Source organism: Strongylocentrotus purpuratus, unplaced genomic scaffold (genome assembly GCF_000002235.5).
Source record: "Strongylocentrotus purpuratus isolate Spur 01 unplaced genomic scaffold, Spur_5.0 spur5_scaffold_9, whole genome shotgun sequence".
Classification (NCBI taxonomy): Eukaryota; Metazoa; Echinodermata; class Echinoidea; order Camarodonta; family Strongylocentrotidae; genus Strongylocentrotus; species Strongylocentrotus purpuratus.
In genome coordinates, this window is record NW_022145615.1 from 34,810,956 (window position 1) to 34,836,439 (window position 25,484).

A 25,484-nucleotide genomic window follows, 5' to 3' on the forward strand; every position below is an offset into this window, starting at 1 on the left:
GGGTTGTACTTTTTAGACTTACAAGATTATTACAGTTCCAAACATAATGCAGGTTAATGCAAGTCTAATTCAGAATTAAGCTTTCCTTTTTCATATAGTCTCGATCCGATGGCTAGTGGAGTACATGTAGATTCAGGGGGCACATAGGGCAGTACACCCCCCTCCCATCTAATCACGAAGAACATGAGAAAAGACGGAAGTGTATAATAAAAAGGGAAAGAGAGAGAGAGATAAAGAGAAAAATAGATAGAGAGATAGAGAGAGAGAGAGAGAGAGAGAGAGAGAGAGAGATGGACAGAGAAAAGGATAGAGAGAAGAAGGACGAGAAAAGGATGAGAAAGGGACGAGATAAGAAGACTATACAGGACTCACCCCGCAGCCCCCATTGAGAGTCTTGTAAATTAATATATCCTTATCCGAGTGAGAATAGTGTCCTCCCCCCCCCCCCTCCCCTCGTGATACCAGCCCTCAATGACTGGACTCATGGGATACCACTACGCCACTGGCATGTCTTCCCCTTCCCCTCACCCCTTCCCCTCACCCCTCCCCCACCACTTCCCCTCACCCCTCACTCCTCCCCCACCCCTTCCCTTCTCCCCCTCATGCCATCAAATGGCAAGAGGCCAAACTCTCCCCTTCTAATGAAACAGTAAAGTAGAAAATGACAGAGAAGATTTTTACAGACCCGTATCAATCACGTCACGTTTCAGTTAATGCACTTTGTAATGTATTCCCCCTCCCCTTCCCTTCTCCTTTTTTTTCCCCTTTTGTATTGGTGTTAAGGTTTTCTCTGCTTTTCTTTCCTCAACAATACAGTGTATACTTTTGAAGGGGTTGACGTTCATAAAGCTAATTGCCTATTTGTTAACCCCACAATCCCATTAAATTTTGTTTGCTCCTTCCCTTTGTATTTTTCTTGTAATCAACCTTTTATCTGTATACCATGTTTGTATGTTTTAATGTTTTTATGGAGAATGAAATAAATGAAATGAAATGAAATCAGATCTGACCATTTACCTCTGGGGACTGACACCATGGACGTAGTAGGTCCATGCCGACACCATGCTAAATAAGTTCACCGACCCACATCTTCACTGATGATCGTATGGATGTTTGATATGGTAAACATATATTTCGACTTGAAACTAAAGTATAGTTCATTCTGAATTCATTAACACCGATCGATTGGGCTCATCAATCTTCCATTGTGAACATCATTATTACGTAATCTTATTACCACCGTTATTGATATTTATCCGTATATATAACGTACACGTAGCCATTGACATATTAATCATCGGTGTGGAGTTTATCAAGAACCATTCGAAAATCTACATCAATCAAAATATCTCTTTTTAAATCTTCGTTTAGCTTGTTGTAATCTACCGTGGAGTGATTTTGAACATTGCGATTCCCATCCATTCCACAAACATCATTTTCTTCACCGTACAAATGGTGGCGGGTGAAATAAGCACGGTAAGATAATTAGCGATTTAATTAAGATGATCATCATTATGTTTTTATCGTTATGTTGCCATGTTCACCGTTCACTAATTTATGTACTAGGTGATGTATTTCATATCTGATTCTGATATCGTACTTTCACTCACATGTATTCGTATTTTTGAAACAATGTGGGCTTGAAATTCAGTGACCAGGGGTAAATAATAACAGCCCGCTTAGTCCTGAGCTAAAGAACAGTGAAGTGGTGGGTGATTAAGACCGTCTTCTTATTTAACAGTTTCATGTTAGCTGTGTCTTATGATACTTTCTTGTCGTCTCGACTAAGGAATTCTGTGTACATATTTGTTATCATTCTGCAGGTCCACTCTCGCTAGTTTTCATCGATAATGTTAAAATTACATTTGAAGTAAAAGCATTGTTGGATCACTCATCGCAGGTGATGTAGGTGATGTAGCCTAGTGGATGAGCCAACGGACTGTGGATCACAGGATACGAGGTACGATTCCCTGCCAGGGCACTCGCGAACTTTAACGAAAAATTTGTTGCACTCGACCCAGATTAAGCAAATGGTAGGAAATAATTCCTTGAATGCTTCAGCGGCAGCGCCTTCATCACCGTAGCTATCGACTAGAACCGGTGTAACTAATAACACAAAGCTTTTTTTACATTAGTCGAACCCAAACCGATTATATAATCACTTTTATGACCTCAGAATTCCTTCCTTTGTTAAACCTGTTATTCAACTAAGCTTATAAGCCCAGAGTCGGGCTTTAGTAAGATACAGAACATTGCCATTGCTTTGCATGGTATCATCAATTCTTACGGCTGAACTATCGTAGGAGTACTAACCAAAATCTATCAAGTTCTTCTGAAACACTCTGGGCAACATGAAAGCCCCGAAGGTGGATGGTCAGGAGGGCTCCTGGGGGACGGCCCCGGAGCGGGAAGAAAAGAGTTTGCGAACGATTCTTAACAGTCGCATGGAGAACTCTTCAGCGCATGGCGTACCTAACATTCAACGCTCCTCAGGACCAGTCACTAAACTCGCTTGGTCACTTGTCTTTTTGACTGGTATTAGTGTCATGACTTGGCAAGCTGTCATTCTCTTTCAAACCTATTTCGAGTGGAACTACTCGGTCAATCTTGAGGTGAGTAAGAAATCTTGATCTAAATGCTTTATGGAATATGGTTAAGTGGTTATGATTATCCGTCGTATACAATATTATACTATATAGCAGGGGTTCTCAAACTGTTTCCTTGACGTTCCAGATATGATTTCCATGAAAGCTAAAAGGTCCGAAACATGGGATGCCATTCGCCAAAAATTTCTTACGGTCAATCGTATACTACAACTTAATTAGACAAATGTGCAGTTGCTGGAAAGCCGGACACGACTCAAACATTTCTCAAGTTTGTTTCAGGCTCAGACCATCTACTCCCTAAATTCACAGTAATGACAGTTGTATAGTGAAGAAAAAAAGGCTTCAGTTATGTCTATTTCTGATCTAAGGGGAATTGTCAGCAAGGAGATCAAAGCCATAAGACTTGTCGCACAGCACCAGATTAGGAACTTTAAACTGCAAAAAATTACACCTAATTTAGAGGTAATTGGTAAAACCATAAATTTCTCAGCGGCGGATCCATTGTTTAATAAGGGGGGGGGGGGGCATGCCAACGTGTGAGCGAAGCACATGTGCATTGCGAGCGAGTAAAAGCGAGTCCTTCTGGGTGGGGCCAAGGGGCAGAGCCCCTGTTGGGGGTCCCGGGGTGGAGCCCAAGGGCGCTCTCGAGTTTTAGCGATGCATAGTCTTTAAGCTGTCTTGAGTAATAGAAACACACACTATTCTACATGAAACACAGAAAAGGTTAGTTTTGAGATTTGGTTTCCATCCTATCCAATACATTGCTGACCAGTTATTCAGAGTAGCGATTCTTATTTTTTGTCCCTTTTCTCTCTCTCTCTCTCTCTTCCCCCCCCCCCCCATTTTTACCGTCGCTCTCTCGTCCTCCTTTGTTTTGATAAGGCCGCCAAAGGAGAAGGCCTGCTATTGAATTGAATTGAATTGAATTGAATTCGCATTTATTTCATTCTCGATTAAAAATTACATTGATACAAAAGATACAAAATTATTCATGAACAAATTTAGAAATGAAATGGGGAACTACATAAATAAAGCCCCTAGGCCTTGTACACGCATAGTTCCCAAAGCATTCATAGCATAATGTAAAGCTATATAGTATACAATAATCATGAATGCATAAAAACAGACATTCCATTATCGAATTATCAAATGGCATTGTTGTATGGTTCTCAAGGTAAGGAATATCACGTTTAAAGTGCTCTCGATCAATATTGCTCCTAGCTCACTTCTCTCAAGAATTTTACAATACTCTACATTATTTGAGATTTGCCTTTTTTTTAATTCATGTATGATTTCAAATTATTGAGCTTTTTCAAAATCGTGGCTCGATGATCCCTCCCCCTTAGATCGGCTAACCCCACAGGTGTCATTTTGACACCTGTCAGGTGGCATGTTGAAAACAGGATTGTGTCTGGGCTACGGCCTACATTATTGTATACATTACTGTAACATGCAGCCTTTTCACACACAGCTAAAATTCATCGTATCTAGAGATGATTAGTTTAAACGTGTTTAACTCAACAGTTTTAAACATGTTTAAAGAAAAAAATGATCTGTGTGAACATCGTTTATACGATGTTCGGATAGATACGAAGTCGCGATTCATACGCCCCTCAAAGCAGGCTGCAGATACGAAGTTCGTATCTAGAGAGCTTGACATTTTGTGTGTGAACGGTTATTCGTGATTAAACGTGTTTAAACTGAATGGAGCGTGCGCTTTGTTTGATATGACATGACCTTCAATGCGCAATGGCACTACTGCGCATTTTAAGAGCAGTAGTTAATCACAAAACGATTAACGATCGCACCGAAATTTCTGTGTGTGAATGATGTCGTATGTACAGCTGATTAGTTTAAAGCCCCCCATTTTTTCAGGTACCCCCAAGTTCTTTAAGCTGTATATTGTACCACGTAAAGAGAGAAACAAATATACATATTATCGCTGGTAGTGTAATCACAATCATGACGATGTAGGGGTATATACCAATGTCTAAAAATGGTGTATGTTTACTCTGAGGTTTCCCTTTGTAGGTGCCCCTTTTTTCTCCAGAAAGTGCCCTTTTTTGTTGTTGCCCCTCACTTTGGCTACGCTTCGCCGCCCCTGACCTTGAATGCAGATGTACAACCTACGCACTTTGCGTCAGCTTAATCATGGCTTAATATACTTATCATAATATCATTAATTTCACGGTACCATTCTAACAGAATTATTCCCTTTCATTGGCCACGGGGATTACTCAATATTAACAAAAGAAAATCGTCATCGAAATAATTTACAATCACGTTTCATTATCTTTACAACTCATCATTCACTGTCAAATGTTATTACTCACCCCTCGCCTCCCTGTACATAGTTTCTTTAAATACTTACCTACATATCTGAAGAATTTTGTAGAAGCATTTGCTCCATTTGTCATGTCTGTTAAGTGAAATTGTAGAGCAAATATTTAATTTGAGGAGAAAGGGAGAAAAGGATGCGATATGTGTCAGGATTTAAAAAAGAGTTCGATGATATATTTCAAAATTGGGTGCGGGTGTCCCTGGCTACGCCAATTTTTCAAGGGAGTCAAAGTTCCTTTGCTGAATCATGAATGTGAGTCCCGATCCGACCTTGAATATACATTTGATAATAATGACAATGATAATGTCGTTGGTAATAACAATGATAATCATAATAATAACAATGATAACAATAGTAATAATAATAATAATAATAATAATAATATTACTACTACAACAACTACTACTACTACTACTACTACTACTACTAATACTACTACTATAATAATAATAATATCACTACTACTACTATATACTTCGACACTACTACTCCGATACTACACGAACTACTACTACTGCTAATATATAGTAGTAGTACTAGTTGTAGTCGTAGTAGTAGTAGTAGTTAAATTAGATATATACATTACATTTTATTTCTAGAGCGCCTTATCAAGATAAAAGGGCATCAACGCAATAACAAAATATACAATGCAAAAAACAAAAAAAAATGATACAAAGAAATTAGAAAAGATGTATTTTAAGAGACCTTTTTAATGTTGTGAAAGATTGGCAAATCTTAAATTGAATGGCTAAGTAGTTCAATACCTTGTAAATAAATGACCCTATCAAACGGTTTTGATCTGTGGCTGTTTTTCGATACCATTATCAGGTGAGGTTCAACCGGACCCAATCCTTTCCGGCAATCACCATCTGCAACGCGAATCCGATAAAGAGATCCGAACTCGAAACCAGGGATGCATTATTCCAAGCACTATTCGACGTCCATTACGTGCCCAGCATGCCCGATCTGCCCGACCAGCAGCCCCTTCCTGACGAGCAGCCCCTACCTGACGTGCCAGGTAAGGTTAGGACATTCTCGACACAAGCAAGTGATTATTACACGAGATTTATGTCTTCATCCTGTGGTTACTTGGATCTTTAAAAAAAAACACATATCATTATGTACACATCATATTGTTGTTCGAGTATTTTATTAATGTGAAAAATATTGTTACATTGAAATAGAAAAATCGAAAGTGAACACTGATATCTTTATTTGGCTCATTATAAGTCGATGTTTGTTTCGGACTCGAGTCGAATTATAGAGTCATGACTACGAGACCACTATGAGACCGATAACAGTCCGAACAGAAAGTTACATTACGCCGAACAGCCTGGAATCGGTTTTGAGTCTGTTTGGTGGCCTAACTAAGGTACTATTAGGATCAGCAGAAAGGAGGAGGAGGGAGTTGAGGGTACAGTAGGCTGTATTACCCCAACCCTCCACTCTTTGACCCCTATGCATATCATATCGGTGAGCAATCCGCAATTTCCGCACCAACTGCCATAATTATGAACACGCTCATCATTTCGTAGGCTTCTCTTTACCTTTTCTTTCCCTTTGGTGAGGTATCAGATCTTTGTATGTGATCTATTTGTGCCACTATCTCTGTTTATTATGACATAAATACTAAATATCATCTCGACATCACGATATTCATTCTTCGCTTTTCATTTCTTTTAATCAATTTAAATACAATGGTTTAGGATATAGTAGGATGTACATTGTAGGGGGGGGGGGAATTGTCATTGTGACTATCATTTTCTATCTAAAGGACTTTGATCTTCCATAAGATATTATGTTTATGATTCGACTCTAGATGGCGTCACACCTTCTATGCTCAATAATTCTGATTCTGGCAATGAAACTCAAGGAGGGTCTAGTAATGAACAAATCGAAATATCTGAGGTATTTTTTGTTGTTGTAATTATGGTATTCAGTCTAGCTGTTCATGTTCGGTCTTTAATCACTGTAGTTGATTTCAATCATGGTTCAACAGCCTTGTTCATCCCCTATATTGAAATGTGAACATGACATAGTTTGTACAAGTTATCCCAACATTTTTCTTTGAGATGTAGGCTACAATAGGGTATACAAATTACCCTTGAGATACATTCTAGAAAAATTGTTCTTGAAGAACAAATGCAATCTATATATAAACATTAGCAGTAGTAGGGATAGTTGTGGTGGTGATGGTGGTGGTATAAGTTATAGTAGTAGTAGTAGTAGTAGTAGGAGTAGTAGTAGTAGTAGTAGTAGAAGTTGTAGTAGTAGTAGTAGTAGTAGTAGTAGTATAACCAGATTTGATTGGATAACATTGAGGCATAAGATACTGGCTGATATAAGGTACAATATTCACAGCGGAAATGGATACGCAAATACACAAAACAATGTATACAAGCAATTAAAAACTCAGCGATTATCGGTTGAGTTTATCCATCTTTTCTTTTTTCTATTTTCAGGCTGTGATCGACTGGAGATCTCGTATCGCGATACCAAGGTTCTATCGAATGAAATCTGTGGATTACGGGAAGAAACGTATTCGAGTAGTTACTCTCGCCAATGCGACTCTGGAAGAGCGGGTTTCTCTGGGTCATAAGTTGGATGATATGCTACTTGATTGCTCCTGGAAAGGCATACCCTGCTCACCCGAGTAAGGACATTTCCTGTCCGGGGGGGGGGGGGGGTGCAATACCCTGAAGAATAAACTCTGAAAAGTGAAAAGCAAAGAAACAGATTTTTAAATTACATTTTGGCCTAGGGGTCTACAATTGTTTACAAGAGGCACAATAACTATTAAGGAGCACATTCTGTTATTGTGTTTGATATACCTGTTTAATGTATACTTAAGTAATACCAGAGGGCACGTGCCCTCACCCCCCCCCCTTTCGATCTGCCACTATGAGACTATGGATGTCGCTGTATATAGACCATTAAGGACCATATTTTCTACAAGCTAGCTGGAAATTTCCCAACGATTAAGAAATAGGGGATCCTCTCACCTTCGATTTTTGCAAGATCAACGATAGATGCTGAGTAAACCCCCCCCCCCCCCCACCAACAACAAAAAAAGCAGATTGAAAACAAACAAAATTGCCAAGGCTCAACACCATGAATACTATAACAGTTGTTTATTAAAAGTCCATATAACCAAACTATTTATAGGTTTATGATAGCTAGCCGGAAACCATGCAGCAATTCGAGTGATCTCTTGACACTTTTCTTGTAAATAACGTTAACGTCATATCTTTTTCTACTTCATAGAAATTTTACAAAGTTTTACGACTCCAAACTGGGAAACTGTTACACCTTTAATTCTGGACAAAATGAGGAACAATTAACCACCCACCGACCAGGCTCTACTCACGGTAAGTTTTAAGGGAACCAAACCTTCATACTTAGTTACTTTTATTGTAAAGTTTAAGATATTTGACAAATATCAGTGAAAATTTGAACAAAATCGGGCAAGGAATAAGGAAGTTAGAGCTTTTTGAAATGACTAGTCACTAGAGGGCGGTATGTAATTTGATGACATCATCTGTGGACAACTCTCCATGCCTTTTGTACATCAAATTTCATGTTTTTCCTTCTTTCTTGTGATTGAGATAATCTACTCCCCTGAAAGCAAGATATAAAATGCAAAACTATATTCTACTTCACATGTTATGAAGTCGGATCAAGAACACAAATAAATACGAAGAAAACGAAAAAATTGTGAAATTGTATGTACAAAAGGCATGGAGAGTTGTCCACAGATGATGTCATCAAATTGAATACCGCCCTCTAGTTACTAGTCATTTCAAAAAGCTCTAACTTCCTTATTCCTTGCCCGATTTTGTTCAAATTTTCACTGATTTTATTCAAATCTTTTAAACTTTACAATAAAAGTAACTTAGTATGAAGGTTTTGGTTCCCTTTAACAACAATCCTTAATTAGGCCATTTTCGATCCACAAAAAAAAAATCAATTTATCTGTAATAGTGGTGTTACGGTTCAAGTTGTTTTAACAACACTGCCATTAAGATTCAGTTGCTATTAAAGCAACTTTCACTTTAAAATGGCGTTGTTGTAAAATAGCAGTGTTAGGACCGTCCTCCCAGAGGAGCCACTGTAAGAGTCATAAGAGGGAATAGGGATCCCTTCGTAGATCGAATGATCATTGACCTCACGTTATTTCCTGGGGTAGTAACACCAAAGTAAAAATTGAGTGAAAACTAAGTCTTCTTTTTGGAGAGCAATATAAACTTAATCGATATCCAATCCTGATTAATTGATTACTGATGTGACTCCCGGGTAATGGGAAATAGAGTAAAAAATTCACTCTTTATTTAGAGCGAGTAAGTATATGAGCCTATTGACTGTTTGGTAGGCTTCCACTGTTCTCCAAAACAGGTCTTTCTCTGGATCTCTTTGCTCAGTTTGATGAATACGCGAAAGGGATGAGTGAGGTGTCAGGTTTAAGGGTGAATGTCCACTAAATTTACACCATGCTGGTAGAGTGAAAATAGAGTAAAATTTCATTCTATTTTAGAGGGAGAGAGAGAGAGAGAGAGGGAGAAAGTAAATGGGCCTGTTAACTCTTACTCCGTTCTCCAAACCAGGTCTTACTCTGGAGCTCTTTGTGCAGCAAGATGAGTACGTGGAAGGTATGACAGAAGTAGCAGGTTTTAGGGTCAGTGTCCACCATCCATCCATTATGCCATTCCCGGAATATAATGGTCTCTTGGTGTCTCCAGGTTTCGCCACCGACATTGGACTTCGCGTGGTGAGACAAAGTCGTTCTCAACATGATTTCAAGACTTAAGAAATCGACTTAAATGCAATTTCAATTTCCTATTACATTGCCTTATATTATTATAAATCACGTTAAGATTATGTAAGGCGTTATAGTAATGGTTGAATATTCCAATAGTTTAAGCACCAGGTTAATGAAATTGCCTTGAGATTGGTTTCTTGTAAGAGTTTGCGATCGTTCGTCTCATTATGTATATTCGTTGAAACACGGGAAATCTTTACTACCTGAGTCACACAACCAAACTGACCACAAATCGAGCAATAACCGACAAAATATGCTATGGCCCACGAAACTGAATTTATCGGTCTAAGAAACCTTCTGAAAAGTTTTTTTGAAAGTCCACTAGCCCGGCAGATCTGTCCTTCGGCCTTTTCGGGATAATTAATCATTTTTTGTTCGATCCCTTGTTCTACCGAGGGGTCCAGTTTACAATACAAAACATATGAAAGAATTTGTTTAATTTTTTTTTAGCAATCATAATTTTCCCTGAAAACTTTCCAAATGTTTTTTCAAAGAGTTTCAGATAATGGTTCCAGGCATGCATAGTCCATCGATTTTCATCTTAATCAAGAGGTTATTTCTTTCCCATTTAATTTTTTTTTAATCTTAATTTATTTTAGTCAGGTTAAAAAAGTATCAAAAAAAGCATCATGTTTAGGGCACCTGAGGGGTCCCAGGAGCCATGAGTCTATTTATCGCAGCCCAATAGGAAATGCGTGAAATGTCGTGCATTTTACTGACTAAAATATTTCAAAAAATGCTATATGATGTGTTGAACCCATTGATGATAGATGTGGATAACATATTAAACACCCCAGTCGGGCACCTGTCCCTTTTATCACAATTCTTAATATCCATTTTATTGATTAAATCGTAAATAAAGGCCCATCGAAGGGCCCATTGGTAGGCTTTAATAATCTATTGATAACACCAATGCTTTTGCATTAACCCCATTGCAAAGATGTATGTATAAACTACCTAATTTCGACATTCCAGCTTTCAAGGAGAAATTTTAAATGCAAAAATCACAGCTTCGGAATCCACAATAAAACGTTGGTAACTAGTATCAGGGGAAACAGCATAGACATACTATTCCTCACATCTGATGAATATCTAAATGAAAATCAAATCCTGTTATAAATTTCCGTCATTTTTAGTAAACAATTATTAATTCTCTTTATCGTGTCAGGTGTACATGCATCGGGAGATGTGAGATGCCTAACTTTGAATCTTGAATCTCGAATTTTGAATCTTGTTTCAGCTCGAGGTGGATCGACTACCTAAACCCTATGGGGATTGCAAGGCAGACCTGAAACAGGGTATTGAGGATGATATTTACCATCAACATTACAACATCACATACAACAGGAAGGTAGATAGAGGATGTATGTGAAGAATTTAGTTTTTTTAAACATGCTACATCCATTAATTAAAACTAAATTCATCAGTTAATCAAACTGGAGTTTGTTGAAGGTACAGCTATATACTTTGTACCCAATATGAATATTTTAAGAATGTAATTATACATACTTTAGTAGCAAATATCAAAGATGAGATTATGAAGAATATGAACAAATTGGTAACAACAAGATATGCAGAGGAAAAATAAAATGTTTCCAACAATCAAATAGTACCCCATAAGTTAGTTTATGTCTCTCTTTAAGGTGCATTTCTTTCTTTTTCTATTTTCCTTTGACAGACGTGTGAAGTGAGTTGCTTCCAAAATGAGGTGATAAGTAGATGTGATTGCTTTGACGCAACGTACCCAAACTCTCTTAAAGTCAACCGTACTGTCTACCCATGTGAATACATCAATGACGTTGGTAAACCTTGGCGTAGAGGGCGTAGACCCAGCAGTAGACCGACAGTACTCGAGAGAGACACCTCAAACCACTCTCAAAAAGAAGAACATGTCGGTCTTGTTTGTTGGCGTTCTCACGGGGCGTCGGTCTACTGAAACCTCTGTAAAGTGTTAAGAAGACCCACGAGACCGATATTGCAGGGTGTTTTTTTTTTTTTGGGGGGGGGGGGGCAGTCGGTCTCGTGGCTTTCCGACAATGTGTTTTTTTTTTTTCGGTCTCGGAGGGCTGTCGGTCTCATAGGCTAGCGGTCTATAACACCCTCTGAACATTGATGAAAAGTGGCAAGAGGGCTCAAGAGACTGACATTGTAAGTTATATGGGTTTTAGCCGGGTTAACAACTACTCCCGTGCAAAGGATGCATCGTGCAATATCGACACGTCTAGGAGTATTGGTCTCGTGGATAAGTTACCAAAAACACGAGGTATGGAGTTCGAGTCCCTCTCACGGCACTAATGTCATTTAGCAAGATCTGGATCTACTTTGATAAGTACCACTCTCCAGCCAGATGAATAAATGGGTAGCTGGTAGGAAGACAGTTCTTCAATGCTTTTGCGCATTATGATAGCTGAGATAGAGTAGGTGTATGACTAGGGCCCTCGTAGAGAGCAGTATTGATACTGACTGATGGTGGGCTTCATACTTTTCAAAAGGCCCACCAAATGTTAAATAAGAAATACAATATATCATTTTCCCCCAGAAACCCAATGTATGGCCGATATCGAGATGGAACATGCCCGTGACGAGCTAGAGTGTAACTGCCCCCTCGCCTGCCGGTAAGATTTTTTTAATCAATTTGTGTTTTGTATATTATTTATTTATTTATTCATATTTAGTGGTTAATTTTGATATATGATGTCAGAACATTGAGGTATCGGAACATAGTGGTTTCGGAAGTTAGGAGTGTTGTTTTGTAACATGGGGTAGTCAGAACATAGCGATCTCGGAACTTAGGAGTGTTGGGTTGGAACAAGGGGTAGTCGGAACATATAGGTGTCGTAAGAAAAAACATCGTTACATACGGAGGTGGAAAATATTAAAGGGATTCGGGTATTGTTTAAATGGGGTGCCAAAACAAAGGTGTGTTAGATCTAAACTTGTCTAAACAGAGGGTGTCGATAGATAGGGTGTTGAATCATAGAGGTGTCGGGACATATTATTTTTCCTGACTATTTTGGAAATTGTTTTTCTAAATTTAAGACAATTTTTCATCGTTCATTTCCCCATTACAGTGAAACGACATATTTGACAAGTGTCAGTTCTTCCATCTGGCCTTCAGATGCTTATGAGGTAAGTTAGATGATACCTGCTATGTATTGTTGTCTCGTTTTAATAGTCGTTGTTGAATGATAATTGAGGCATCTGGTAACGTATTGAAGGAAGAAACAACCAACACTGAATTATCGTAACTCTATAAAATCGTGAAGTTTATCTTTTAACTTCAGAAATATAACTATTATCATATTCTCTGTATCGTTCCAATATCTTTTTAAATAAATGTGTTGCCGAAGCGTATACACTCAACGAAGCAAAAATACAATCTCACGCACACACACACACACACACACACACACACACACACGCACACACACGCACATACACACAGCTTCACCCAGGAAAGACATATTTTTAGACAATTACTTTTTAATGACGGTTTTACGCATGGAATTTCTCCTCACATATCAAGCTTGCCCTATCTTATTTTTTGCACCATCATATTTTGTATGACTGTTACGACTCTGACTAAAAAGGGGGAAATGAGGCATTTAATACTGATCCTAACTTTTTTATCACATGAATTATATTGATCCATAGTCTACGCTAATTGAAAAGATGGTGAAGTATAATGCAGAAATTCGGAGGCATGTCGTAGGTGAAAACGCTTCGGACTGGACTAGGTGAGTTGAATGCTCAAATATTTTAAAACAAAAGTAGACCTACCAAAATGTGCAAATGAACAAATTTTCGATAGTGGAAGTGTCGTGGTATAATGGTTGATTCACTTGACTCGAATCCCAGTCCAGTTCTAATGTCCTTTGGCAAGAGATTAATTTCCTCCCAGATGTGATTGAATACCTGGGAATTGCTGGGGTAATGCTTATTGCAGGGCCTTCAGGAAGAACAATATGCATGCTGGTAAGGTTTCCCTGGATAAACAAAAGCATTATTAGGTGGTCTGTCGATGACAGATCACCTATTGATTTCGTTAGAATTTTCTTTCTTTATTTATTTATTTATTCTTTATTCTTTATTAGGTGGTCTGTCGATGACAGATCACCTATTGATTTCGCTAGAATTTTCTTTCTTTATTAGGTGGTCTGTCAACGACAGATCACCTATTGATTTCGCTAGAATTTTCTTTCTTTATTTATTTATTTATTTATTTATTCTTTATTAGGTGGTCTGTCGATGACAGATCACCTATTGATTTCGTTAGAATTTTCTTTCTTTATTTATTTATTTATTCTTTATTAGGTGGTCTGTCAACGACAGATCACCTATTGATTTCGCTAGAATTTTCTTTCTTTATTTCTTTATTTATTTTTATTTCTTCCGTACACTTTTTTGTACACACGTTCACTCGAAATCGACATGGTCAATTTCCTTCAAATTTCTGTCAGTCATCAAGCCCTATGATTTCAAGTTAAATCAACTTTTTCAAGGTCATTAGGTCATCGTGACGTCATCCAGGCGCCATTTTGTAAAAATCAGGTCATTATCATATCTCGATAACGAGTCATCAAAAATCAACTATATTTGGTATACATTAACTTCAGGTCAAAGGTCAACGAAAAATGTCAAAAAATTCTGCGCGCGCACCTCGACGCGCACGTACGCGCGCATTAAAATTTGAAAATGGTCAAATTCGTTCTAAATTAATTTTGCATACCTTTCAGGCCATTTTAAGCATTTTCAAATTTGCGCGCGCGTATCCGCGCGTCCTGGCATTTTGCAACATAGAATCGCCAAATTTTTTCTGTTATCATATTTATTATATTTTTCCAAGCATTTTGATACCTTGTTTACCTGTTTCCGACCAGTAATACCGCAATTAGCGGCTGTCAAAGTTGAACGCACGCGCCGACCTGCGCTATCTGTATCCACAATACATGGGCAAAAACATGCCTATACAAAATTCATTTTAACTCTTCAGAATTGATAGATAACCCCCAATTTCTTTCATATTTAAATAGATTATGAGTTGGAGGTATGATTTCATGTCTCATTTGACCCTCAATTAACTCACGACGTCATCATAATGGCCTCCAAACTCAAAATTTCAATTTGCATATTATGACGTCAGCATATTTCTGGAAAATTGACTGTATCTCTGTAAACAATGATCAATTTTCTTCCAAATTTTGATATGATCTAGCTTAGACAATTCTCTACAAATGCAATCGACACAATATTTCATTTTGACAAAGGTATCATGGCGTATTTTTGCGATTAAAGGTGGCATGTCAATTTTTCACATTTTACGTGTATTCTTTATGGGACATGACTTTTTCTCAAAACTGGATTCTACATTCTCGTCTTTCGCGAGCAATATCTCCGTCGTTTTATCTTTATTTACGCTGAGCTTTGAGTATGTTGTAGCTGAGACAATAAGCTATCATAAGTGTGCCCTTTATTTTTTTATTCAGATGCCGGGATCATGCTCATATTTCACTTCCAAAGTGGGATTTGAGAATTCCATTTCCCGTTTACCTGTAATCTCTATGGGAAATGTTTTGGTATATCCGTAACGCACTTGACTTCCGACCTCGAGGTCCCTGGTTCGAGTCCGGGCGTTTCCAACAATTTGTTTTCTTCACTTTTTTTTCTTTTTGACCTTTCACTGTACCATCTCCTTTCAATATTAAAACACGTACAATCGTAAATAATGTAATAAACAACCATATTTACTTTATTATTACCCTATTATCACTTGATCCATTACTTTTTGCGTGTAATCCTTATGGGAGATGACTTTTTCTCAAAATCTGGATTCTACATTCTTGTCTTTTGCGAGCAATATCGCCGTTATTTTGGCTTGATTTTTGTTGATTTTTGATTATGTTGAAGCTGAGACTATATACTATCTAAATATTCTCTCATTTTTGTCAGTCTGATGTCATCATGGTCTGTTGATGATAATCATCAACATCATCATGATCATCATCATCGTCATCACCATTACTATCAAGATCATCATCATCATCATGATGATCATCATTGTTTACATGTCTATATAACTTCTCCCTTTCTCAATAAAGTAAATATTATAATCTATCATAAGACTTGAAGACAGACCACCTTAATCGTCCTCGTGACGATTTAAATTCTAGTTTATTTTTATTTCTTCCGTACACTTTTTTGTACACACGTTCACTCGAAATCGACATGGTCAATTTCCTTCAAATTTTTGTCAGTCATCAAGCCCTATGATTTCAAGTTAAATCAACTTTTTCAAGGTCATTAGGTCATCGTGACGTCATCCAGGCGCCATTTTGTAAAAATCAGGTCATTATCATATCTCAATAACGAGTCATCAAAAATCAACCATATTTGGTATACATCAACTTCAGGTCAAAGGTCAACTAAAAATTTCATCAAATTTTGCGCGCGCACCTCGACGCGCACGTACGCGCGCATTAAAATTTTAAAATGCTCAAATTCGTTCCAAATTATTTTTCTATACGTTTCAGGCCATTTTAAGCATTTCGCAAAAAAACGCGCGCACGCACATGCGCGCGCGTTTTTGCGCGTAATTGCATCTTCCAACATAGAATCGCCAAATTTTTTCTGTCATCATATTTGGCACATTTTTCAAGCATTTTGATACCTTGTTCAACTTTTTCTGCCCATTAATAACGGAATGAGCGTCCGTTTAAGATAATTACCGTGCGCGCGAGCTTTTGTAATACATAGCATACATGGGCAAAAACATGCCTGTACAAAATCCATTGTAGCGCTTTAGGATGTAAGGTGACCCCAAGTTTTTTTTCATATTTTGATAGAGTATGAATCGGAGATATGATTTCATGTTTCATTTGACCCTCAATTAACTCATGACGTCATCATAATGGCCTCCGAACTCAAAATTTTAATTTTCATATTATGACGTCAGCAGATTTTTGGAAAATTGATTGTATCTCTGCAAATGTTGATCAATTTTCTTTCAAATTTTGATATGTTCTACCTTAGAATATTCTCTACAAATGCAGTCGCCACGATATTTCATTTTGACAAAGGCATCATGGCGTATTTTTGCGATTAAAGGAGGCATGTCAATTTTTCACATTTTGCGTGTATTCTCTATGGGACATGACTTTTTCTCAAAACTGGATTCTACATTTTCGTCTTTCGCGAGCAATATCTCCGTCGTTTTATCCTTGTTTACGCTGAGCTTTGAGTATGTTGTAGCTGAGACAATGAGCTATAATAAGTGTGCCCTTTATTTTTCGATCAGATGCCGGTATCATGCTCATATTTCACTTACAAAGTGGGATTTGAGAATTGTATTTTCCGTTTCCGTGTAATCTCTATGGGAAATATTTTGGTATCGGTAACGCACTTGACTTCCGACCTCAAGGTCCATGGATCGAGTCCGGGCGTCTCCAACAATTTTTTTTCATCAATTTTTTTACTTTTTGACGTGTCAATGATCATGGAAATTGAAAACAGACCACCTAATTCGTCCCCATGACGAATTAAATTTCTAGTTTATTTTTATTTCTTCCGTACACTTTTTTGTACACACGTTCACTCGAAATCGACATGGTCAATTTCCTTCAAATTTCTGTCAGTCATCAAGCCCTATGATTTCAAGTTAAATCAACTTTTTCAAGGTCATTAGGTCATCATGACGTCATCCAGGCGCCATTTTGTAAAAATCAGGTCATTATCATATCTCAATAACGAGTCATCAAAAATCAACCATATTTGGTATACATCAACTTCAGGTCAAAGGTCAACTAAAAATTTCATCAAATTTCGCGCGCGCACCTCGACGCGCACGTACGCGCGCATTAAAATTTTAAAATGGTCAAATTCGTTCTAAATTAATTTTGCATACGTTTCAGGCCATTTTAAGCATTTTCAAAATTTGCGCGCGCGTAATTATGCGCGCGCGTCCTGGCATTTTGCAACATAGAATCGCCAAATTTTTTCTGTTATCATATTTATTACATTTTTCCAAGCATTTTGATACCTTGTTTACCTTTTTCCGACCAGTAATACTGCAATTAGCGGCTGTCAAAGTTGAACGCACGCGCCGACCTGCGCTATCTATATCCACAATACATGGGCAAAAACATGCCTATACAAAATTCATTTTAACTCTTCAGAATTGATAGATAACCCCCAATTTCTTTCATATTTAAATAGATTATGAGTTGGAGGTATGATTTCAAGTCTCATTTGACCCTCAATTAACTCATGACGTCATCATAATGGCCTCCAAACTCAAAATTTCAATTTGCATATTATGACGTCAGCATATTTCTGGAAAATTGACTGTATCTCTGTAAACAATGATCAATTTTCTTCCAAATTTTGATATGATCTAGCTTAGACAATTCTCTACAAATGCAGTCTACACAATATTTCATTTTGACAAAGGTATCATGGGGTATTTTTGCGATTAAAGGTGGCATGTCAATTTTTCACATTTTGCGTGTATTCTCTATGGGACATGACTTTTTCTCAAAACTGGATTCTACATTCTCGTCTTTCGCGAGCAATATCTCCGTCGTTTTATCTTTATTTACGCTGAGCTTTGAGTATGTTGTAGCTGAGACAATAATCTATCATTAGTGTGCCTTTTATTTTTCGATCACATGCCGGTATTATGCTCACATTTCACTTGCAAAGTGGGATTTGAGAATTTTATTTTCCGTTTACGTGTAATCGCTTTGGGAAATGTTTTGGTATATCGGTAACGCACTTGACTTCCAACCTCGAGGTCACTGGTTCGAGTCCGGGCGTCTCCTAAAATCTTTTTTTTCTTTTTGACCTTTCACTGTACCATCTCCTTTGAATTCTTAAACACGTAGAATCGCAAATCACGTTATAAACAGCCATATTTACTTTATTATAACCCTATTTTCACTTGTTCCATTCCTTTTTGCGTGTAATCCTTATCGGAGATGACTTTTTCTCAAATCTGGATTCTACATTCTTGTCTTTTGCGAGCAATATCGCCGTTATTTCGGCTTGATTTTTGAGTATGTTGTAGCTGAGACTATATACTATCTAAATGTTCTTTCATTTTTTTCAGTCTGATGTCATCATGGTCTGTTGATGATAATCATCATCAACATGATCATCATCATCATCATCATCATCATCGTCATCACCATTACTATCAAGATCATCATCATCATGATCATGATGATCATCACTGTTTACATGTCTATATAACTTCTCCCTTGCTCAATATAGTAAATATTATAATCTATCATAAGACTTGAAGACAGACCACCTTAATCGTCCTCGTGACGATTTAAATTCTAGTATTTTAATTGAATTTGTACAAACACTCAATTCAATTAAAATTCTTCCGTACACTTTTTTGTCCACACGTTTACTCGAAATCGACAAAGTCAATTTCCTTCGAATTTCTGTCAGTCATCAGGCCCTATGATTTCAAGTCTAATTAACATTTTCAAGGTCATTATGTTATCGTGACGTCATCCAGGCGCCATTTTGTAAAAATCAGGTCATTATCATATCTCGATAACGAATCATCAAAAATCAACCATATTTGGTATACATCAACTTCAGGTCAAAGGTCAACGAAAAATGTCAACAAATTTTGCGCGCGCACCTCGACGCGCGCGTACGCGCGCATCAAAATTTTAAAATGCTCTAATTCGTCCCAAATTTTGTTTGCACACGTTTCCGGGCATTTTAAGCATTTCATAAAAATCGCGCAAAACACACATTTTTCGCGCGTTTTCTTTCGTAGCGGCCAAACGAAAAATAATTCCCTAACCCGAACTTTTGACAGGATATTCCTTAACCTTTTCCGAACAATTTGATACCATGTTTATCTTTTCATGACCAATATTGACGGAATTAGCGTCCGTTTAAAATACACGTCCGTACGCGCGAGATCTTGTAATACATAGCATATATGGGCAAAAACATGCCTATACAAAATCCATTATAGCTCTTTAGGAAGTCCACAGAACCCCCAAATTGTTCTCATATTTGGATAGAAGGTGAGTTGGAGATATGATTTTAGGTCTCATTTGACCCTCAATTAACTCATGACGTCATCATAATGGCCTTGGAACTCAAAAAACGAATTTGCATATTATGACGTCAGCAGATTTTTAGAAAATTGATTGTATCTCTGTAAATATTGATCAATTTTCTTTCAAATTTTGATATGTTCTACCTGAATATATTCTCTACAAATGCAGTCTACACGATATTTCATTTTGACAATGGTATAATGGCGTATTTTTGCGATTAAAGGAGGCATGTCAATTTTTCACATTTTGCGTGTATTCTCTATGGGACATGACTTTTTCTCAAAACTGGATTCTACATTTTTGTCTTTCGCGAGCAATATCTCCGTCGTTTTATTTTTGTTAAGGCTGAGCTTTGAGTATGTTGTAGCTGAGACAATAAGCTATCACAAGTGTGCCCTTTATTTTTCGATCAGATGCCGGGATCATGCTCATATTTCACTTACATAGTGGGATTAGAGAATTCCATTTTCCGTTTACGTGTAATCTCTATGTGAAATGTTTTGGTATATCGGTAACGCACTTGACTTCCGACCTCGAGGTCCCTGGTTCGAGTCCGGGCGTCTCCAACAATTTTTTTTCTTCACTTTTTTTTTTTTTTTTTTTTCGCAAATAATGTAATAAACAACCATATTTACTTTATTATTACCCTATTATCACCATTACTTTTTGCGTGTAATCCTTATGGGAGATGACTTTTTCTCAAATCTAGATTCTACATTCTTGTCTTTTGCGAGCAATATCGCCGTTATTTCGGCTTGATTTTTGTTGATTTTTGAGTATGTTGTAGCTGAGACTATATACTATCTCAAAGTTCTCTCATTTTGTTCAGTCTGATGTCATCATGGTCTGTTGATGATGATCATCAACATCATCATGATCGTGATGATCATCATCATCGTCATCACCATTACTATCAAGATCATCATCATCATGATCATCATCATGATCATCATTGTTTACATGTCTATATAACTTGAAGGCAGACCACCTTATTCGTCCTCGTGACGAATTAAAATCTAGTTATTATTATCATTATTATTATTATATAACTATAGTAGAGTAGTATATAGCAATAGAAGTGGTAGTAGGTGAGAAATATTTCTTTTGCAAAAATCGAAGAAATGTTGCATAACCTTCAAAACAACAATACAACCAACACGTGACGGATGATGTCGTTGCTATAGCAACATATATTACATGACATTGCACTACTATAAAATCACCTTTCAGCTCGGTTTTTGTGTTAACCGAACACACAGTGTTAATGAACATCGCGTGCATGTACTTTTCGTTCATTGTTTTCTTGTTTATAGGAGGAATATGGCTAAAGTGGAGATATTCTACGATGAGTTTAACTATGAACACATTCGACAAGACGCTGCATACACGGTAATTTCCTTTTTTTCTCTCCCTTTCTTTGTCAGATATCTACGATTATGGAGACAAGATACTTGCATCCCTTTTTCATTCATACAAATTCCATCGCATACATCTCCGAAACTGTTCACAACTTAAAACAGACCTTCAACGTGCTTTCAAAATCAATATAGTTCAGCCATTTGAATATATACACCATTTAGTATTTGGATTTCAAATTGGATATAAGACCGTGCTAATTTCAGGAACACGATTTAATATTCGATCAGCATCGCTGGATCTGGGCTGGGCTGCAAATTATAAATCGAGACTTGAGGCTAACAATTTTCTAAATAACGAAATTATCATATTTCGTATTGAATTTTGAAATGTCACAACTTTTCCATTTGATTGGTTTGATTTCAGATTCCTGATCTTCTGAGCGATATTGGCGGGCAGCTTGGTCTGTGGCTCGGCCTCTCAATCATCACTATCTTTGAGTTTTTTGAAGGCGCTTGGCTCCTTCTCGCTTTTTTCTGTTCCCAATCTGGGAACAAGACCAAACGAAGCGAAATCGACCCTGGGACCAAGACCACGTGATAGTTCCCCGCACCTTACCGAGATGTGATTGATAGTGGTTATCGACGTGATCGATCAACTTATGATGACGGAGTATATATCCACGATCCTGATGTGATAATAAGAATTAAATGATATCCATAAAAGTAACTTTGTGTAACGCTTATAATACTAATTCGTTTCTAAACGCTCTACCCTAGGACAACTACCCCTGGAAAACTAACCCTGAGGACGACTAACCCCTCCCCACTCATACCTACGCGCCATGACTACTACTATTTAAATTTCGCCAGGGAAGAGGGGCGGCGTTGATATCGCTTCCCCGAATGGCAAACTTCCATTTTTTTTTAAATATTGTGAGCGAGCAAACAAGATTGTAATAATGATTTTTCTTGAAGTAATCTCGATTTGTGTACAGCGCTTTGAAATTTTTATGTCACAAGCGCTATATAAATTGTTCGTATTATTAATTTTTACTAAACTGTCTTAACGTAAAAATGTGTGCTTGTGTCAGGAAAAAAAAGGGTAAGATAAAGAGAATGAACACTCACTTCCCGAATATTAGACGGCGGTTACAAAAATATCGGGGGCCGCAGCCGCAGCCCCAGCCGCCCCGACCTCCATGAGAGCGATTCAGTCATTGTTCCCTCGTGTGTGTGTGGGTGGGTAATGGGCGCTCTTTTCGACGGTTGAACAAATAGTTATTACGTATTTATTGAATGATGGAAATCTGTGCCTGATTGAGCCTAGTTATTCTCTTAGCCAATATGAGCGTTGTATATGCATATAAGTTTCACTCTCTGTCTCTCTCTCTCTCTCCCTCTCTCTCTCTCTCTCTCTCTCTCTCTCTCTCACACACACACTCTCTCTCTCTCTGATGTTCAGTCAAAGGCAGGTACATACATCAGAGCCTTCATCCTCATCCTCTCTATTGTTAGCCTTCTTCTTTATGATGTATCACCTTCCAAGTTTGACAACATCACAATTGTCGCTTTTCTCTTCCTCGTTTGCCATCCATCTTCAATTCCAAGATGCCCTAATATAATATGATAATATTTAGCTTTTATATAGCGCTTAATACAGTGTCTCTAAGCGCTTTACAAATATACTATAACCCCGATCATTGGATTCAGTGCTTGCATGTTAGCATGTAAGCATGTTATCCCCCGTAAGATGTGTCCCATCCATTTTCCCTCCATCTCCAGATTGTTTTTTTCTCAAGCTTCTTTGTTTGATTTTAAACAGTATCTGAAGAAAACTGAATCTACTGCTTTTTATTTTTACTCCAGTCACTCCAAGGGAAATAATAAACATTGTAGATAAATTAAAGAGTAATAAATGTAGTGGTTTTGACAGTGTTGATGTTAAGATGGTTAAAAGAGTTATACATTTGATCTGTTGTCCATTATGTGCAAGTTTTAATTCTTCATTGGAAACTGGGATCGTACCAGATCAGAAAATTGCTCAAATTATTCCTATATTTAAAAGTGGTACTAAAACTTAAATGTCCAATTATAGACCTATATCACTATTTCCAGTATTCTCTAAGATATTGGAAAGAGCTGTGTATAATCGCTTATATTCCTTTTTGAATCTGCATAATATTTTGAATAATTCACAATTTGGTTTTCGAACAGGCCACTCCACTTCCTCAGCTTTAGCTGATTTTACATGCCAAGTTTCTCAAGTTTTTGATAAATCGGAAATCATGATGGGATTGTTTTTAGACCTCAGTAAAGCCTTTGATACTCTAGATCATAATATTATACTTGCAACATTATTCAATTACGGAATACGTCGTGTGTTATTAAATTGGTTTAAGAGTTATTTATCAAACAGAAAAAAATTTGTCAAAATTAAAGGTAATACTTCGTCTATACAAACAGTTGTATGTGGAGTGCCACAAGGCTCTATTTTAGGCCTGCTTTTATTTATTCTTTCTATTAATGACATGTGCAATGTATCGGACAAATTAAAATATATCTTATTTGCAGACGACACCAGTGTGTTTATGGCTCATAAAAATATTCAAAGTTTACAACAGGACTTTGGTAATGAAATAAACAAGCTATTACATTGGCTTTCTTTAAATAAATTAATTTTAAATGTTAATAAAACTAACTACATGGTATTTACAAAACAAAAAATAGATTTTAATGAAGTTGATCTTCAGGTGAATAATCATGAATTCCAACGTGTATCTGTAAACAAATTCCTTGGAATAGAAATTGATTCTAAACTTACATGGAATGAACACACTGGGGCTGTTTGCAACAAGATCTAAAAAAATACTGGCATTCTAAACAAACTTAGATTTTTACCAAAATGTGTTTTAAGAATTTTATACAATACTTTAATTCTTCCTCATTTATATTACTGTCCTGAAGTATGGGCCATGACAAGCCAAACCAATCTGAATAGGATGCTCAAAATGCAAAAGAAAGCCATCCGGGTAATTTCAAATTCAGACTACAGAGCTCATTCGGAACCTATATTTTATAAATTAAAGCTTCTCAATGTATTTGATATCTATAAATATCATATTGCAGTCTTTATGTACTTGTGTCGAAATGAATCTATACCATATGCACTTCTAAAGTATTTTAATTTGAATTCGACTTTTCATGATTATGAAACTAGAAATGCATCTAATTTCCACTTACCACAAATTAAAACAACCTTAATGAAAAAGTCAATATCTTTCGATGGTCCAAAAATGTGGAATTCCATTCCAATAAATATAAGAAATTGCAAAAGTCTTCAAACTTTTAAACGAAAATATAAAATGTATTTAATTGAATCTTACGTGCTTTAACTCACCAGGCTCTCAACCCCCCCCCCTGTTTTCCCCAATTTGTTCATGCTTCCAATCGCACAACATTTAATTTGCCTTTTATTTATATTATACTGAGGGATGGGCTCTAGCATAAGGACCATACTCCTTTTTAGCTCATCCCTTCACTCCCATTATGTTATGTTTTTTGTTGTTGAATGTATGATATTTTATGTGTGATTATTCCGTATTTAATTGTATATGTTCTTGTACTTTTAATGATGAGTGTAAATAAACGAACTTGAACTTGAACTCCTTTCATTGGTTTCATAAGTTTCATTATATATATATATGTATTCAAGAGATAATTATGATCTAAAAATGATGATAGTAATATCATGATCATGAAATAAATTAAGGTATTGATAATGGAAAGTAATACAAATTAAGCTCTCATCAATATATATTTAAAACACCAATCATCCAAAAACCACTGACAAACTCAAATAAATTCAAACATACCAGGTGAAATAGAGATAGGCATTGTGTTGAGTAATTTAAGTAAGTGAATATGTAGGTAATACGCAAATGATGTATATATGAATAGAGAGAATAGACTAAATTAAAACAAATAGTTATTGTAACAAATACAAGTAAGGAAAACTCTAATTTTAACTATTAAAATAACAACCATTATAATAGTTCCTGAATGTATAGCTTAAAGTCGATGGGATTATTGTGTGATTTTTATTTATATTTATTCATTTCCTCTCATAGGGTGGATGGCCCTTTCAGCACAGCTGATTTTCAAAGGGGTCCACAAACATAAAAATAACAATAAATATACAGTGAATTATACAATAATATGTAAAACGTTGCAAATGCAAGAAGTAAGGCAATGAATATGTACATGTATAGTCAAACAAAT

General features: G+C 36.8%; 1 protein-coding gene across 4 annotated transcripts; it reads left to right on the forward strand.

Moving 5' to 3' along the window:
- Window positions 1–1,298: 1,298 nt before the first annotated feature.
- Window positions 1,299–24,868, forward strand: LOC590960 (amiloride-sensitive sodium channel subunit beta). 4 transcript variants are annotated; one of them, XM_030976747.1, is made up of 14 exons: window positions 1,300–1,476; window positions 1,824–2,612; window positions 5,776–5,965; window positions 6,767–6,855; window positions 7,410–7,600; window positions 8,212–8,315; window positions 9,549–9,712; window positions 11,004–11,114; window positions 11,442–11,565; window positions 12,303–12,378; window positions 12,835–12,892; window positions 13,418–13,500; window positions 21,162–21,237; window positions 21,631–24,868. In XM_030976747.1, the coding sequence occupies exons 2-14, from the start codon at window positions 2,352–2,354 to the stop codon at window positions 21,802–21,804; spliced, it is 1,701 nt and encodes a 566-aa protein (XP_030832607.1). In that variant the 5' UTR covers window positions 1,300–1,476; window positions 1,824–2,351; the 3' UTR covers window positions 21,805–24,868. The 4 variants fall into 4 exon arrangements, with proteins under 4 accessions (XP_030832609.1, XP_030832607.1, XP_030832608.1 ...); XM_030976749.1 differs by lacking the exon at window positions 6,767–6,855 and having other exon boundaries at window positions 1,299–1,476; window positions 5,776–5,970; XM_030976748.1 differs by lacking the exon at window positions 1,300–1,476 and having other exon boundaries at window positions 1,814–2,612.
- Window positions 24,869–25,484: the final 616 nt, after the last annotated feature.